This window comes from Folsomia candida, unplaced genomic scaffold (genome assembly GCF_002217175.1).
Source record: "Folsomia candida strain VU population unplaced genomic scaffold, ASM221717v1 Fcan01_Sc001, whole genome shotgun sequence".
In the NCBI taxonomy this organism is placed as follows: Eukaryota; Metazoa; Arthropoda; class Collembola; order Entomobryomorpha; family Isotomidae; genus Folsomia; species Folsomia candida.
The window spans coordinates 5980891-5999364 of record NW_019091193.1 but is presented as its reverse complement, the minus strand read 5'-3'; the positions used below and the strand labels follow the sequence as shown (position 1 = coordinate 5999364).

The following is an 18474-nucleotide window of genomic DNA, read 5'->3' as shown; positions in this document are numbered from 1 at the left end:
GGAGCTAACACGGAAGCATGCATGGGAAAAACTCAAAAATATTCTTCTGGCTCTATGTTTGCGGGGAGTGGTCTCAGACCCCACAAAGTATACATATTCTGAATCCTCTCGCCAATACCTTTCCAACGATACCCCATTTATGGGGCAATGTGACCTTTGACATTGTGACCTTTCGATCCCCAGAAAAGGTCACGCAGGTCGATTTCGACTTTTTGGGTAATTTAACCTTTATTCTACTACTAATAATTTGCAACATAGTAAAAATTGGTGAAACGCTAACGTAGGAACATTTCGTCATACTTTTTCGTCATAGCGAAAAACTAATTTTTGAGTAAATCTTGCGTCGCTGGGAAAAACCCCTGAAAGTCGGAATTCCAACTCGGTTCGAAAAACCTATCGGGGTACTGATCCAGAGAGTCTAACAAAATTTTGTTTTTGAAATTTCATCAACCCGTTCCATAGATATGCTGTGCCCTAGGTGCACCATATGAATCTCCCATTATTCTCATAACCCCCCAAGGGAAATTTTGGCGCCCGAAAAAATTGCTAAGTTTTAATTCTTTTCATATAGGGAACATAATCCAATAGAGTATTTCCACTTTTGAAATAGTCGGCGGATCTGCTTGTCGAATTATTTAATTCTTACTCATTGATTAGTTGAAGTTGCGATTTGCAAGAATATCTAAGTTTGCAAAATAAAAACATGCCCAATTACGTTTGTAAGTAAGTTTGTGAAAAAATCCTGGTTTTCCAACAAAAGTTTTGCAAAATTTGCGAGGTTTCGCAAAACTTCACAAGTTGTGTTGCTACAGTATGCTTAGTTCTCGAGATATTCGATGCGAGGTTAACGAAAGTACGCTCAAAGTTTCCATACGTAAAGAATTTTCAACCTTTTAATTTCTTTAAGGATCATGAGCTTCACCTCGGCTGGGTACAGAAGGAATAATAGCACCTCCGTTAATACTGTTCCTGGAATCATGAACCAGAAATAAGACATCAAAATTGCTGTCGCAGTCTTGAACATGATCCCTGATTGCCCACTGTCAGCCCATGAATATTGAAGATACAGCATGCTGGTCAAAATTGGTGGCATGCAGGGTCGGAACAAAGCCAGAGTGAATACAGCAATTGGCACCATGCTCCTACTCCGATGCACGATATAATTACAAAGTCCATGTTGACGACACTGATGCCTACATATTGTAAGATTCAAAATATTATTTAAGGTTCTATTGTGTGACGCGTCGAAATTTGAATTTTTCATCTTACACTATCCCAATTCAATAGTTTAGGTAGTGTTACAAAATCATAAAGTTAATAGGTATCTACTAAGTCGTCAGATACAAAACTGGCACTTATCAAATTTCCAAAACTGAATCAATTTTATGAGTTTTGAGATGTGCAAGTTTTGTCACTAAAATGTGTATATGAATGTAGAATAAATGTCTATGAAAATGAATAAACTATTTTTTTCTCTAGAAAGTAGTTTCGTAATACCAAAACTACAATAAATAAATAAATAATGTAATATTAACTACACATTGAAGTAGCAAAAATTGTATTTATCCCAAAGTTCATGAAACTGACTTGGTTTGGGAAATTAACCTCTTTTAGACCAAATTCGTCATATGACGTATCCTGTGTTTTACCAATTGGTTAAATACAAATTGGAAAGAATATCTTAAAAATAGAATTAATGTTCTAGAACTATATTTCAAGTGTTCCACCTTCTATTATTTTCTTGTTTGATAATTTTTAATACATTCCATCAAACCTCAGAGTTTGCATGAACCACTATCCTAAATTTTCAGTGAAAAATAAAATAACTCACCTTAGCGTAGTGGCCGTCGGTTGCACATATCTCTAATATGTAAATATGCAATATGGAATAACTTCAGAAAAATCCAACTAGGTACATCATTGCTATTGCCAAACTACTGATATTAATGTCATCATGACTGGGAGAAGGTAATGCATGCCATTGGTTACATAGATACAAGCATGATTTTGTAGCGTTTTTTTAAGTTAGGGACCTTTCTTGTGCGACTCTTGCGTAGTCAGCTTTTTGCTATACTTTTTGTGATTTTTTTTGATTTTTTTCGTACAAACTCTGCGAACACAGCTTATACTCTGATCAATAAACAAGAAGTGATTTTGTAGCGTTACATACATACATAATCTGCACTTAATTTGCAAGATCAGAGGGCCAATTTTGACGACTGATAAAGTTCACCTGAAAATTAGTCTACAACTCTGAGTTTAAAAAGTGTTTACTTCGACGAACCAATTCGGTCCTATGGGGACGGACAGACAGATACACATGACCTTTAAAAACAAGTGCATATGTATGTAACACGGATACATAAAATTTAGCCCAACCCAACAAACCATAATGATACCAAGTAATGAACTATATAACTCTTTACTTATCCACTCAATTCCAGGAATAATTCATCGTTACTGTTCATCCAGTATTATTAGTCGCAAAAAATTCTGAAAGGTTACCTGGCAGATTATTTATTTTTCAATTAGCAACCAAATAACCTTTCAGAAAATTTTCGAAGAAATTGCGACTATTAATATTGGATGAACAGTAGTTAGTAATACATATGAAGTAAATGCAATGGATAATCTCGAAATCTATCCTTACTAAATAAATTTAAATGTTGAAATCAATAAATACGTAGCATATCAAAATCTATATTAAATTCATGACGTAGCTCACCTTTCTAGAGGATATTAAATCAAAAGTAGTCTTTCATATCTTGCATATTTAAGTATCTATGCACATCCTGTGAAACTCAATTTATGCTTGCCGACAACTCAATAACATAATTTTGATTTAATAAGTAAGTTCAGTCCGACCTATATTTTACATGATAAAAGTAAATAACTTTGTCAATTTATGTACACTCAGAATAAAATGTAAGCAAATTGCTACTGGGTGGTGTCTATATATGACCTCACCGGTTTGGTAGCGATTTTCTACAGAATTGTAGTAAATTTGCTACCATCTTGTAGCATTTCCTTATCCCGCTGTTACGGTTAGTCAAAATGTGGTAGCAAATTTACTACAATTCTGTAGGAAATCGCTACCAAACCGGTGAGGTCATATATAGACACCGCCCAGTAGCAATTTGCTTACTTTTTATTCTGAGTGTACGAAGCTATCGGGCGAATTTTTTGACAATTATTCTACATTTTTGGTCGCTTGAAATTTGCGAAAATGTGCACTTGGCCGTGAACAGTTTCTCTGAACTGTAAAACTGTAGAACTGTAAAATTACGAGATATTTCTCGTAATTTTACAGTACTGCTGAAGGTTGTAGAAATTTTTGAAACACAAAAGATTTTGTGGATTATCTAGTTATACTTCAAAATAGGCACATTGCCCACAAAAATAATCTTGAAGTTTGAGTAGAGTGCACCAAAGCCAGTTTATCGGATATTTACTTATTATACTCAAACTTTCAGTATAATGCTTGACCCTTCATCAGGAAAATAATTTTTTTTGCAGACTACTTATTTTTAAATTTTAAATTATTTTTTTCAAAGTAATCTTGTTTAAATATTAAATTCTGGAAAAATTAAACAACGCATATCGTGAAAGGCATCATCTCCCGTTATTACCCAACTATCTACATAACTTGTAGTAAATAATGTGCTTTATTCAGTTTTGTATTCCGTTAAGAACTTTTTCTTGAAAACGGTGCATACCACAAAAAGATTTTTTCCCTGAAAACAATGTTTCCCATAAAACTACAGAAATATTGGGTTAACAGCGTCGCACTCTTGTTAAAGTATGGAAATTTTGTAAACTCGGTTCCACTCAAGTATTCCGAAATTGATGGTCAATTTCTGGTAAATTTTAAGAATTGATTTGTCAGTATGTATATTTTCTCTTGGTGGAAAACAAATGTATATTTAATACAACATTTGCCATTATTTTCCTTGTGTACAGGCAGTGAAGAGCTTGACTTCACTTTCTCTAATGTTCACAACGTTGCTTGTTATGACTTTGGACTGCACATACAGAGTTTGGACAATTTATTCTCGGCCGACGCAACAAACCTCAATACCTGATTTTCTGGTCGAGATGACAAATGTAATTGGACGATCTGGCACTGGAATAATTGGCTGGGAGCTGTTCCTCAGAAGGAAACGGTGCAGTATGTTTTTGAACAGCGTGGTCAAACTGGATGCCAATCTGAAAAGTATGTATAGGTGTCAATTACCGACACAAATATAATTTGTGTTTTATGAATTCTTGCTCTATAATGTTATTCCTATTCTATGTTCCTGAATTTCTCATGGACTAAAAAGCCACAATAATTACACGCCTAATGCGGAAAATTTGACCAAGTTGGACCAGATTTTAAACAGTTTTCCACCAAACGACTATCAGAGGATTTAAATTTTTCGAACTAAAAATAATCTGAATCCTCGAGAAGTTACTTGGTTGGCTAGTTACCAAAAGTACGTTCATGTTTTTTCTAATAAATTATAATTCTAGGAAAATTTGGAACATTGCATTCCTCGAGGTATAAAAGCCTGGCTCGTTTCATCGTAATTGTCGCGATTGTCTCTGCCCTCTACCCCATCTTGGGCACGTTGCCGCAACAAATTAAGGATCGGCACCACCCTCAATACTGGGGGTCCCAATTCATCCCTCGACCAGTCTATGATAAACCCCTCGTCGCGTTGCTGTTTATCCTGTACGAAGTAAACCTTACCTTTGCTAACTCCTTCGCCGTCGGGCTGACCGTGTCGATATTGTATTGCTACATACATATTAATAGTTTGTGGCTGGAAGTCGTTAAGAACAGGTGACTAAATTGTATCAAATATTTATATTTCTGATATTCATTACGAATTCGCATCGTTAGCAACGGTCGCCAACTAATTTGGCTTGAAAATTCATTTGCGAACTCCAAGGCTAGTATTTATCTAGTTTGCAATTTTTTGTCAAAATTATGTTGCGATGCGAACTCGTAGTGAATACCCCCATTATCTTCTTGCCCCCATACACATGTGGTAATTGATTTGAGCCATTCTCATCTAATGGATTTTGCAACCCATTACAGTTCATGCATACACATTTAAACTCTGGAAGTACATACATACATGACGTACGTACATATCTACCTAGTACTCGCAATAGTTCTGTTATAAGATTTCCCGGGTAAATTAAGCAGGCAAAGTAATTTTTTAGAAGGTTGTACTATTTTTTATTGAAATCTCCATGCAATTTACCGTCAGAAACCATGTTTCGAAAACTTTTGTGACCCCAGATGAATAAATGATAGATGGGCAAACATGGCATATGTAAATTTTTCAGCAACATTTTAGCGAACGTAAAAAATTGACATTTTTAAATTGTTCAATAAAAATCGGAATTGATTGCAAGATGGTCGACCGTACAATAAAATGATGCAGTGACACTGGCAGTGTCGACGACGGAAAAATAAGTGGAAGTGAACGGCTAAAAAGGTTACCAAAATTGACGAAGGCGCGAAAAAGCTGGATTCGCCCGAATCCATGCCGAGCCCTAACAAAATTTCCCTCACAAAAGAACGGATCAAGTAAAAGTACGTCCCGGGCCCTTAATGCGAACTTATATCTTCAAGATTTGAGGAGAACTACTTGTTAGCTACACGCCAAGTGAAAACAGACCCATCAGAACCCGGGTGCTGATCACGCGGTACGCGCTTGAAAAATGGAAACCGATATTTTAAAAAAATGAGCCCACCTTTATGGGTGAGGCTAAATAAAATAGCAAAAATACCATATTTGCACCCCACCGGTCTAGGCTATTCATAAAAATTTCAAAAATTTTTATGGGGCCCACCATCCTGTTTTTATGATTTTTTTATTGGACTTAGGAGGAGAGTACGCCAACCTGATAATGACAGATCTTGATGTCCTTTGGGTATATGGTAGTACCCCCTCTGAAAGTAAAAAGTGTGAAGCGGTTTGATGCCATGGCCCAATTTACGCCCGTCACACCCCTTTGAAGGCGCGCCCGATGCCAAACTAGCTGCACTAAAAAATTCGCCAAAAATCCAATTTTGTTCGGATTTTCATAATAGTTACATATTTATGATCCCAAATAGTTGCTTTATCATATTCAGTTGCAAAATTAACATTTCAGAAATTTTCAATATTTTCGAATATTTCCTGAAAAGGGCATGGCTTGAAAAAATTCAAAATTCCAAAAAAGTTCAGATTGATATCAGATATGATAAAGCAACTATTTGGGATCATAAATATGTAACTATTATGAAAATCCGAACAAAATTGGATTTTTGGCGAATTTTTTAGTGCAGCTAGTTTGGCATCGGGCGCGCCTTCAAAGGGGTGTGACGGGCGTAAATTGGGCCATGGCATCAAACCGCTTCACACTTTTTACTTTCAGAGGGGGTACTACCATATACCCAAAGGACATCAAGATCTGTCATTATCAGGTTGGCGTACTCTCCTCCTTAGCTCGGATTGGGTCGAAAAAGTGCTTTTTCTTAGCAAGGGGGTGAAAATTTGTGTCAAAAATTATTTTTCAAGTTCTCCAGCGAATTGTGGAACCACTGAACTATTACCTATTCAAAAATAGCGACGTAACATTCAACAAGGGCTCAGGTCCTGTTCATATGGTCAAGATAACAATTCGGTGGTTAAAATCCTCAATTCATGACTCCATTTCAGATCAAGAAAAAAATTCACTGTTGTCGAACCTAATCCTGCTGAACTATGATACATTTTTCAAACTTCAGCTGGATGTATGTGCTAAACTTCACACAAGTTTGGAATCCATAAAAAATTCTGTCGTCAGGATATGCGGTCAATCTTCCCGGGAACGCGTGCGTACTTCGATCGAGTGGTGGAAACGAAGACTGCGGGCTCGCCTAGCCTTATAAGATTGACACTTTAAAAAGTGAATCATGTTTCTTATACAGAATTTCATGGGCTTTTCAGTTATTTAATTACTTTTTCGAAATTCGATAAACTGGGTTCGCTACAGCGAGTTGTTCTTATAACAGAACTTTAGCGACTACTAGGTACATAAACTAAACCCTAAAAAGGATTGCTTAGGTGAGACTGTAGTATGTGCGATTAAAAGTTTGAAATAACCCCCCCCCCTCCTCCCACCCTGGAGCGAAAGTGTTGGTAAAATGAGCATCACCACACTGGGAATAATTTTTGAATTGTGCAGGTTTTTGCAGTGCAAATATAACAGAAAATATTAACATAGAATTTACATAAACATCCCAAAAGAATGGCTGATTATCTGTTTCTTGACTGCGCATTCAAAGTGAAATAAGCCCCAGCCATGTCTTATTTTATTTACCGAGTGAACTTGTCTTCAATAATATTACAGTACATTATTAACGAAAAATCAACAACCACCAATGGTATTTCTAACGATAAAACTAGTAGATGCGTAAACTGCTAGAAGTAATTTAATATAGACCAAGTACATGATGTTTTGGGTTGAAATTATTTAACCGTGATGAAATTATTCCCAGGGCGGTGATGCTGATTTTACCAACACTTTCTCTCCAGGGTGGGAGGAGGGGGGGGGGTTATTTCAAACTTTTAATCGCACATACTACAGTCTCACCTAAGCAATCCTTTTTAGGGTTTAGTTTATTTTAAGCTTTTAATTGGTAATATCGCGGTGAATGAGTCGTTACTCAAACCTTTGTTAAGGTTGGGTTCAAATATTTGAGATAGGTGCTGAAAATTTGTGAACAAAATTGATTTGATTTGATTATTAAAATTATCTGACGGATGCCAAATTTTTGCAAAATATCTTGTAAAATGTCCTAACCCAGGCCTGGGTTAAGACATTTTACATGATATTTACACCTGCACCCTTTAAAATGTGAATCAAAGCTTTTCAATTGCTAGACGACCTGACCCCTTCAGCGCCGGCCCTGAACCCAAAGGTTCATTTTTCGTCAAAGGGAAAACTTTTTTATTTCTCAACCGATTTTGATGATTATAATTTTAAATGAAAGATAGCTATATTTGTCACATTTCCATCCACGCAAATTTTCTGTTAAATGCTTCACTTCTGTATAATAAGGCAAAATGTTATTATGGAAGTGATTTTTGAACGATTAAACACAAAATAAGAAGAGTTCATGCATGGCAGCTGAGAACTAGATTCTTCATGATTATAATTGACTCTGGGTTTTTATTTGAGCAAAATCGGTTGAGAAATGATAAAGTTATGGGCTGTGGTCACTTTTCAGAACCCAAGTGAATGCTTACTTAGGTATTTTTTTTCAGTAACCATAGCCTCACCTAAGAATAAACATTTAGACAACCATGCACTTAAAACAAAATCAGGCGACAAATAAACATACCTATTGTACATTACGATTTAGGGCGTATTTTCATTTGTAAAGTTGGCAAAATCCTTGCACTTTTTTCCGCATGAGTTTTATAAAATTAATTTTCCACAATATGTGTATCATTTTCACATTTTGAAAACATTTCTAGGAAGTTTTCACACCAAGGAATCCCAATTTCGACCAGATTAGAATTATTTTCATCCCTAAAAATTCTAAACATTTTCAACAATGAGATGGCTGCTGGAATTTTATGGCCAACATTTCAAAACACATTGCTCGCCCTGCAAGTCCCCTCACATGTTACGTTGATCCGATTTTTGCCCAATGTGCAACCCAGCTTCGTCCTCATGGTGGAAACAGCTCTGGGATTGACGATGATTTTTCAGGGAAGGTGTATTACATCAGGGGCCAGAATGTTCTCGATTTCTAACCAATTCAAAAAGGTACTTGAATTTTCGACATAAAATTCTGAATCACGAAAATTTTGTCATATTACCTCGAAAATTGTTACTGTCTCGAGCTTTGCATAAGCACCATGCAACTTTACTTGCCGAAGTAGTACAAGTGCGACACAGGACGAGAAAGTGATCAAAACCATATGCTCCAGAATTGAAACTTGCTTGCTAAATAATTGTCTTTAGTAAATAAAAAAAGCTTTATTTATACGGTTTGCTAAATCATTTCATAATTTTGATCAGGACGTTACCCAGTTTGGAAGCCGATTCGAGAAAAAGGTGGCTAAATCTCTGAACTCACTGCGAGTTGAAGTCGGCTCGTTTTACTTTTTTAAAATGTCGACATTTACAACATTTGTACAAACCAATTTGGACACTACGATCAGTTTATTACTTACGATTTAACATTACGCATGGTATACAGATACATATTGGCATATAAAAATAAAATCATAATACTTTTTATTAACTTTGTAACTGGGCTTCAATCATTTAACTATTTTCATGCTGAATTTATTTATTTCAGTTTGATGGCCTGTTAACATTTTCATAAGTCATTTTATCTATCATATTCTATCATATTGACATTTATTTAATACAAAACAAGTAGTTTTAGAAGAATCGATATCGATCGGGAAAATATAGACAATAACTGGGTAAAGCATAAAACAATAATCAGATGAGTGAATAAATAGGTATATAGATAAATGCAAATTTTGTCCAACAGATTATTTAAAATATATAGTAAATATTGTGAAAGAAAGTTGCCCAGATGAAAGTTTGCACCGGCATTTTGTACACGTAATGTGTCTGATGGTTTGATTTGTGACATTTTAGAGTAGTGTAACAAAATTACTATTAAAATTCTAGCGATATAATTTAAATTTTTGCATCAAATCCAATTATGTGAGAGCTATATATTTATTGAACTGGTTTATTGCTAGTACATTATTATATAACTTAATGCGCTTTAACGAATTCCTCTGAAACGATATATCCAATCTTCCCAAAAACTGATGAAGAATTATTTGTCATACTTGCTCTTCTTCCTTTCGACAGCGATGTACATACATACATAAATTAATCATAAGTAAATAAACTACTGATCGCAACACTCTGCTCGAATATTGTTCAGGGCTGTGTCGTCACCTGTAAATAAGTTATATGTAAATTTAGCAATAAAAACCATACTTTTAGAATGGATCATGCATCACAAATTCACTCGGACCTTTATGTAACCTCGGTAAAATGACAAATTGATGGGACAAATCTTTTGTGATCTTCTTTAGATCATGGATGACTTCATGCTTTGTAAAAGCTTGTAAAATACTTTTATAAAACTTGTATAGTTTACAAATAGCCGAGTGAATTGCACTGCAAATATAATCTCAATTTCTCACCATCCCCCAGATCCCGCTCAACTTGAGTCTGTAAGGCACAAATGGCCTGGTAGCTAAAGCAACGCTGTGACCCCGTCCAACCCCCATATGCCAACCCATCCCCCTCCTTTTGCTGCTCCGGAACTCCTATCGAAGGAGGGTAAGAGCACAAAATTCTTAGGTTGTTTGTCGCTGTATCGTCGCTAGATCCTTGATCCCGTTCCACTCGTAGCTCAAATCCTGTCACAAAACCGTCCGGCGGGACGGGGCGGTCGTCGCTTCTACACGAGTAGACGGTCCCCCAATTACCCCAAACCTGACCGGCTGAGGTGATCACAATCGTGGAAATGTTTCTTGGGTCCCCACAATACAATCGAATCCCATTTACAGCTGTGTCGTCAATGAAAAGACCTTGATACGGTTCGGTGCGGATTTGAATTGCCTGAGCGTACGTTCCGAACGGGCATCGTGACCAGGCTGGAATATAAAGGATACAATTATTGTATTAAGGTGTTCACCTTTTCCATCATAAATTTTTAAAAATTTAAGTACGAATTTTATGAATTTTATGGTTTACAAATATCCAAATTAGTTTTTAACTTCTTTACGAATGTTTAGTTTCAAGTAATTAAATAATTTCCACTTACGACCCCAATCACCCCAATTTGTTTCGTAAGGTGACTCGATAATCATGTTCCCACTGGTGAGCAGAAGCAGGGAAGAAATCGTGGCTGCGAAGATGTACCACATTTTTAGAATTGTATAGATGTTTGTACTTTAATTTGTACTATTTTTGTATGTTAAATAGAGGATCGAAAGCTTGTAATTGGTATGAAAATTCTTAATCAACCCAGTTTTATACAACAATTGGAGTTATCGACGAACCATGTCATGAGGTATGTGGTAGATAGGTTTTCGATACGCCAGTTATGAAACAGTGACCTGTCTCACTTCCAGGATCTGACAATGACAATCAAAAATGAGCCGGCAGTGACTGTTGATAAACATTAATCATATGAATAAATCATTGGGAAACACAGGGCTTAGCGTTATTTCTAATCTGACTACTTTGACAGCTGAATGATAGAGCGATTCTAATGACAAAAACGGTATGTATTTTACTCTGGTTTAAGATAGGTTTAGGGGATCATGCGACCGAACGCTGGACAATTGGGCAGAAGGAAGATAACCATTTGTCGGCGAAATATCAGGCGATTCTTCTCCTAATGATAGCCCAATCACTGCGGACTTTAGTCGGTGGTGCGATTTCGATCATAAAATGTGATGACAAGAGACACCTATTACGTAGGAGGGCTTGTTTATTGTTTTCTTTGATAAAGGTGATGACAATGGATTATGGTTATGTAAACGTGGAGAAGGATGTTAACAAGAGAGTTAGAGTTGAAAGGTTAACCAGTTGCCTGCCACATTAAAAGGCATAAAGTAGTTGCTAAGCCCCCAATATAACGCTTCGAATTTCGCGATCCTTGTACCATTTTTCTTGGACAATCATTTCCAATGCGGTCCAAGATATGAAATTATGACACGTACGCTAGCGCCCAAATTAATGCAGAGTTGATACTGATAATTTGACATATAGAAATTATTTTACTTATCATTGCTTGTTTGCCAAGGCAATTTTTAGCCCGAGTCAGGGCTTATGTAATTGTCATGTCCGTCCGTCTGTCTGTCTGTCTGTCTGCCTGCCTGTCTTTAAAATAACTCTCGAACGAGTTAACCGATTGACTTGAAATTTTTACCATATGCAGATTGGACAAAGTTAGGAAATGAGTTCGAAGATGGGCGAAATCGGTCCAGTGGTTGACCGGTGGGGGTCATCGGAGTGGGTGGGGTATTATGCACCAAAATTTCGAAATCGTCGTAGAAAACTCAAATTTGGTACAGAGGCTGGTAATGGCTCCTAATGAAAGAATATGAAGTGAAATTGGTAAAATTTTTAAAGGCCAGGACCCGTTGAGGTGACCCATACCGATTTTCATAGCTTGTCGCAAACAGCTGAAATTCGGAACTGTGATACTTAATGGCTTCTCATGAAATTATATGAAGTCAAAGAGGAACAAAAAGTAGCCAGAGGGGTACCCATACCGATTTCTAAGAGTTTATATATTCAGATAAAATTTAGTGCGGAGTCGAAAAAAAAGTTAGAATTAAAATATAGGAGGGTTGAATTTCGAAATTTTTATGCGAACAGCCTCTACTGCTCGTGGTATTTGGTTTGGTGCCAAGTAATACTACCAAGTGACGTTAAGTTAATGCAAGAATTAGTGAAAAATGGTACAACATTCTGACAAACATGGGTTTGCTAATCAATCCTGGTTCGGGCTAAGCAAAGCTGTACAGATATGTTGGAATTTCCGTAAATAATCTCTATAAAGCTGGAGTTTTTTGGGGCTAGTGTATTACGATCAAGTATTTATTATCAATAGCAAATATTTGACCTAAACTTTTCTCAAACTTATAAACATGTGCAGATAGTGAAGAAGTAAGTCGAGCGTTCTCTGGGGCAGTATTGGCATTGTGAAAAACCTATCAGTACAGCCTGTACTGATAGGTTTTTCACAATGAAATTTTCTATACAATTGTGATACTATTTTGCACTAATTCTTACATAACTCATAGAAATCGGTATGGGTCACCCCCTCTGGGGTGACTTTAACTTATAGTTGCTTTTTGTTCGTATTTGACTTCATATTATTTCATGAGAAGCCATTAAGTATCACTGTTTTGAATTTCAGCTTTTTTCCGACAAGTTCTGAAAATCGGTATGGGTCACCCCAACGGGTCCCGGACGATGAAAATTTTACCAATTCACTTCATATTCTTCCATTAGGGGCCATAAGCAGCCTTTATACAAAATTTCAGCTCGATTGGATGATTTTGAAAAATCGGTATTGGTCATACCCTCTCCGGTACTTCCGGTTGAAAAATTTTCCAATCTCGCTTTATATTCTTCTATTAGGAACCATTAGCACGCTCCGTGCCAAATTTCAGCTTTCTATCACAATTTTGAGATTTAGGTGCCTAATACCCACTGGTCCAAATATGACCCCCACCGGTCCAAATCTTTTCTCATCGAACCCCATCTTCGAACTCGGTCGTTGCATATACATGTCTGCACCAAATTTGGTTAAAATCGGTCAACTCGTTCGAAAGTTATCGAAAGACAGACGGACATGACGATCACATAAGCCCTGGTTCGGGCTAAAAAAAATTACACGACATTGATGTACTTGGGCGCATGGTTACCGTACAAGAATTACACGACTTTGATGTACTTGGGCCCTTAGCGACGTTTTGTGCAGCACATGACATTCATGTGCTTGGGAGGCAACTGGTTAAGCTTAAGCTTGAGTATTAAGCGGGATTTTTATGCAAATTGAGATTATTCCTGATTTGAGGTAATTTGTGTAATGCTGAATAGGTAGTTATCAGGGAAATGTACAAAGTTAAGCATATGCATCCGCGTGCTGACGTATTGCATTTATATATTTACTCACCTCTGTAAAATGATGATGGCATTATAATTCAGTGACTCATTAAGTGTTTGTTTATTTATTTTTGCATGACATTGCAACCAATAAAGAGAAAAAATTATTGTGATATTTAATCCATTCATAAATACAGATGAGATGAGTTGGGAGTCCCAACTCATCTTCTACATACATAATTGTTGAGACATACATAATATGTAAATACAGCTCATGATTTGTGCTTCTGAGACCCGTGGCTAAATTTTATACAGTAAACTTGGGACCAAACATTTTAAGCCTCGTAAAATCGTCGGAGTAAAAAGAAAAATGGTATTAATTTGTATTTCCATGTTCAAAATTGTAGCCATAATGTTTGGTGTGTAAAAACATACCGACTTAATGTGATATAGATATTTTGTCGTCTCATTTGAAAATTCATATTTAAGTTTATTATGAAAAACTTTGAATTTTGTTGTAATAGATAAATTAATTTTCTCAAATATGTAAAATTTATGAGACTACGTGCATACATACATACATTATGTACGGGAAATAGATTTGATTATTGTATTTAACCAACCAAGCAAGATTTATACAAAAGTTATGAATTTGAATCTGATGAAATGTAGATTACCAATAAATCTAATGAATATCAGAAATTAAGTGTTTATATTTATTCATTGGGCAGATGCTCTGTAAAGTCATGCTTAAATGAATACAATATAATTGACAATTTTAAATCGAAAATTTATTTATTTATCGCAGCACTCTGTTCGGATATTATTCATGGCTGTATCGTCGCCTATAAAACAAAAAAACTTGTTAAGAAAATGTAACCTGGTAATTAAATTAACAATATTGAGTAAATAGCATGATTATGTATCCTTACCATTCCCTTGATCCGGTTCGACCTGCGTCTGCAAGGCACAAATGGCTTGATTACTATTACACCTCCTCGCACCCGTCCACCTCCCATAGGTCAAACCGTCCCCCTCCTTCATCTGCTCCCCCACACCGACAAAGGGTGGATAAGTACAGAAAATTCTAAGGTTATTCGTTGCGGTGTCATCGCCGGATCCTTGGTCGCGTTCTGCCCTCAACTCAAAACCGGATACGAATCCGTCTGGGGGAACGGGACGCCCATCGCTACGACACGTGTATACGTTTCCCCAGTTCCCCCAAACTTGGACAGTAGACGTGATCACTATTGTAGACGCATTCTGGGGATCTCCACAATACAATCGGATCCCATTGACGGCTGTGTCGTCAATGATGAGACCTTGGTAAGGTTCCGTACGGATTTGGAGGGCTTGAGCATATCGACCGTTCGGGCAACGTGACCAGGCTAGAAGTTGGGGGTAAGATCTAATTATGTAAAATTTGTCAAGTAATGATGTAATTAGAACTTACGCCCCCAAGTTCCCCAATTTGTTTCGGGTGGAGATTCGATAATAATGTTAACTCCAGTTGTTAAGGCTACCAACGAGGTTAAAAGAATTAAAAAACTGGGTGACATTTTTAGTCTTTAAAAAATACAGTGCTAAAATTTGGAGAAGGTGTGACGGTCAGGAGTTGCTGTACAATGTGAAGGAGTATCGAATCAGGACGCCTTTTTATATAGAGTTACATACGCATAAATGGTAGGAATTAATATTAACGGTGCCATTGTTCTGTAAGATATGTACGTATGGCAGTTTGATCCAGTTGTTAACAGATTGAGAAGGCTTTAAATTGATACATCATTTATGACTGGAGAAGAACGAGGTGAAAATGGTGAGTATGTTGGTAGAGGTATAATTGTACATGTTTACGTGTGTTGGACAATGCCAAATATATGGCCAGTTACAAGCGATAAGGCCGACAGGTGAAGGTTTTAATTTATTAAGTGTGTACCTGAATTTGTTTTCGCGTGTGGTCTGATAAATGGTTTAATTAATTAATTGGTGTGTTTCCCGTGATACCGCAGAACAATTGAACCTCCGTCGAGTACGGGATGTATCCACTCGACATAATGAGATGGATTTTACGGACGGATTTACAGATGTATGTATGTATATAATTAGTGATAAAAAGTACCTCGTGTTAGTACTTCGGGCAAGGATTACACATGAGCATGTTCTCACCCAGGGTTTAACGATAGGTTTGCATTTGTATAAAAGCAATAGGTAAGAAATGATGTACAACTCCGGGGAAATAACATAATTATAAATAAGGAAATTATGAATTGATTAGAAGTTTCACACCAAATTATAGAAATCATTGAGTAGAATGATGCTGGAAGTAGTACTTCTAACGTTTTAAACTAATTATTTCACACAAAAATGATGGAGCAAAATATGTATGAGCATTTTTTAAACGAAAGTTATGATTAAATATAAGTTTGGAAACTCATTATGACAATAAACATGAAACGATTGAAAGCCGAGTGCCTGCTTAGAAATTGTAGAAACAATGAATTTTTTGACCTGCATGACTTAATAATGTCGGATTAAAGGGATATAGAAATTTAGAATTTGCATACATTCAAATTGTCCCGCATTGACACGTGAGGAAAGCAACTTTATTTCACAATACAGTCAAATTATTATTCCATTAATGCATATTTAGTTTAGGCGTCCATCTACCAGTAAGAAAATTTTGGTGCATGTGGAGTTTTAATAATGTCCAGTACAGAAGTTTCCTACGAAAATTTAAGAAATTAAAATCTTGACATATGTATAATCATTCCCCTAAGAAATTACCGTGAATATTTCCGTCATGAATTGACACATGGCATTTTTCAAAAGTGCATTCCAATTGGCCAGTCCTAAGTATAACTCTGCCAATTTGTTACTCATTTGAGCAGTAGCTTTACCCTTGAACTCCGTCATCAGCGGTGGCGGGATTGCATCGTCTTGGAACCCGGTAACACTTACGAAATATGGATTTACATAGTAGGCTATTTCTGATTGGTCGCAATTGTAAGAAATGTGCCCATTTTTCACCGAAAAACGTCCCCAAATATGTGTGTCCGTAGCTACAGTTCCCCGTGCATCTCCAACAGCAGAAAAGGGAAGCATGTCGAGTACTGATCCATCTGCCTGGTAGCTAGCTAAGTGATTTAAAATTCAGAAAATTCTGTCTAAAGTGATACCTTAGTTGGAAGAAAATGTCGCATTTATAAAAGTATAAACTAAAAGCTCGCTATTTTATAATAATCGTCTGCCTACAGGCAGAAGCCTGTTCTCCATAAATCCCCGCTCTACGCCGTAGGGAAATTTACAAATAGCGCGGCTTAGCTTAGGATGGTACGATACATACATATAGTAGCGTGAAACAATGTTATTTTTGTTGCGAGATTTAGCGGAGAGAAGGAAAATGTAATTGTGCATATCTCTCTTAAAATGGGTACGTCAGGTTTGTGCATTCCTAATTTTTTTAAACCCGTAGAATGTCACACATCTATAAATAATTTTTAGTTCAAAACACAGGTCAGTACGCAAAAAGCGCAGATGTTTGTAACTTTAAATTAAAAAAACTGCTGTATTTTCCACAGCGGAATTGATGGATTCACGGTCCTCAAACCTGTTTAAAAATTCCCGTGGAAACGGGAGGGTTTTCACAGGAATTTTAAAGTTAAAAAATCTGTGGTTTTTGCGCACTGGTCTGAAAATGAGTTGTGAACTAAAAGTTGCCTAGATGTGTGGCATTCTACAGGTTTAAAAAAATCTGCAACGCACCGGCCTTGCGTCCTAATTGTAGATGAATATATATAAATACGTATACTGTAAGACTGTAATCCATTTTTTTCAATGCAACAACATCAACATGTTCGAAATAAGGAAATATTTTCCTAAGCAACGTCAAAATGGAGGTTGAACATCCACATTTACTTGCTTTGTTGACATGTATGACTACAAATAAATTATGAGATTACCTGATACTGTACTTCTAATCCTTCCATTTTCATTGTTAAAATAATCGTACTGTGTAAGAGAAACTGAGAATGACCCTCCGTTTAAGTCTGTAGTGGCGTAGCTATGCCCCCCAAACGTAGAAAACACTGAAATGAAGCCTCCAGCGACGAAATTTCTAGGAACATATATCAGAATAAAACTACGTTTAAAAAACAGCATTAGGGTGCGACTAAAAACTTTAAAACAAGAGCATTGGGCTAATTTTAAAATTTAATATTTACCAACTTTTGCCTCACCGTGGGCATTATTTAAGTACAAAATCAATTTGGGCCCACGGCGAGGCAAAAGTTGGTAAATATTAAATTTTAAAATTAACCCAATGCTCTTGTTTTAAAGTTTTTAGTCGCACCCTCGCCGAAAAATGCTGTTTTTAAACGTAGTTTTATTTTCTGGTTTTTGGGTTGGAATTTTTTTGTTGGTTACCAATATGGTTGCCGCGGGTAGCGAAAATGCTACCCGTTACCCGACCCGTTACCCGCAGTACAACTACCCGTACCCGCACGGGTACCCGTGCGGGTACCCGTTACCCGCTACCCGTTATGAGAATAAGGTTAAAAACTAACCAAACTTCAGAATAAATTTGATTTGATCAATTATTTGTTCATTTGGGTTGATATGTACTTCGAGATAATGCTATGCAAGTAACGCATGCCATAATTTGCTCGTAGGTGTCACTAGCTATTTTTGGAACCAAAATCTTTGGCTTACATTGGATCGTTTTTCAAGCTAGATATACCGATTTATGTACATATATCAAAATATTAAGCCAAAAAATAGGAATTACATGACACTTATTTTTCCGTTGAATGACCCGTTTAAAGGAAACTATTGGGGAACTGT

The 18474-nt window shown here is 36.5% G+C and overlaps 4 protein-coding genes across 4 annotated transcripts; 1 reads left to right on the top strand and 3 right to left on the bottom strand.

Annotated features, from left to right (window-relative positions):
* Nucleotides 1-3743: 3743 nt before the first annotated feature.
* Nucleotides 3744-9213, top strand: LOC118436225. The gene is made up of 5 exons (XM_035853827.1): nt 3744-3860; nt 3961-4213; nt 4513-4825; nt 8502-8796; nt 9052-9213. The coding sequence occupies exons 1-5, from the start codon at nt 3744-3746 to the stop codon at nt 9211-9213; spliced, it is 1140 nt and encodes a 379-aa protein (XP_035709720.1).
* A 34-nt stretch (nt 9214-9247) lies between these two features.
* Nucleotides 9248-11158, bottom strand: LOC110863377 (vitelline membrane outer layer protein 1). Its single transcript, XM_022112673.2, has 3 exons — nt 10835-11158; nt 10209-10664; nt 9248-9957 (listed from the first exon to the last, which is right to left on the bottom strand). Exons 1-3 carry the CDS (start codon nt 10935-10937, stop codon nt 9908-9910), a joined length of 609 nt encoding a protein of 202 aa, XP_021968365.1. The 5' UTR covers nt 10938-11158; the 3' UTR covers nt 9248-9907.
* A 3172-nt stretch (nt 11159-14330) lies between these two features.
* LOC110863280 (vitelline membrane outer layer protein 1) lies at nt 14331-15367 on the bottom strand. Its single transcript, XM_022112544.2, has 3 exons — nt 15089-15367; nt 14568-15023; nt 14331-14480 (listed from the first exon to the last, which is right to left on the bottom strand). The coding sequence occupies exons 1-3, from the start codon at nt 15192-15194 to the stop codon at nt 14431-14433; spliced, it is 612 nt and encodes a 203-aa protein (XP_021968236.1). The 5' UTR covers nt 15195-15367; the 3' UTR covers nt 14331-14430.
* Nucleotides 15368-16274: 907 nt separating this feature from the next.
* Nucleotides 16275-17694, bottom strand: LOC118434096. Its single transcript, XM_035846891.1, has 3 exons — nt 17595-17694; nt 16420-16769; nt 16275-16358 (listed from the first exon to the last, which is right to left on the bottom strand). Exons 2-3 carry the CDS (start codon nt 16735-16737, stop codon nt 16299-16301), a joined length of 378 nt encoding a protein of 125 aa, XP_035702784.1. The 5' UTR covers nt 16738-16769; nt 17595-17694; the 3' UTR covers nt 16275-16298.
* Nucleotides 17695-18474: the final 780 nt, after the last annotated feature.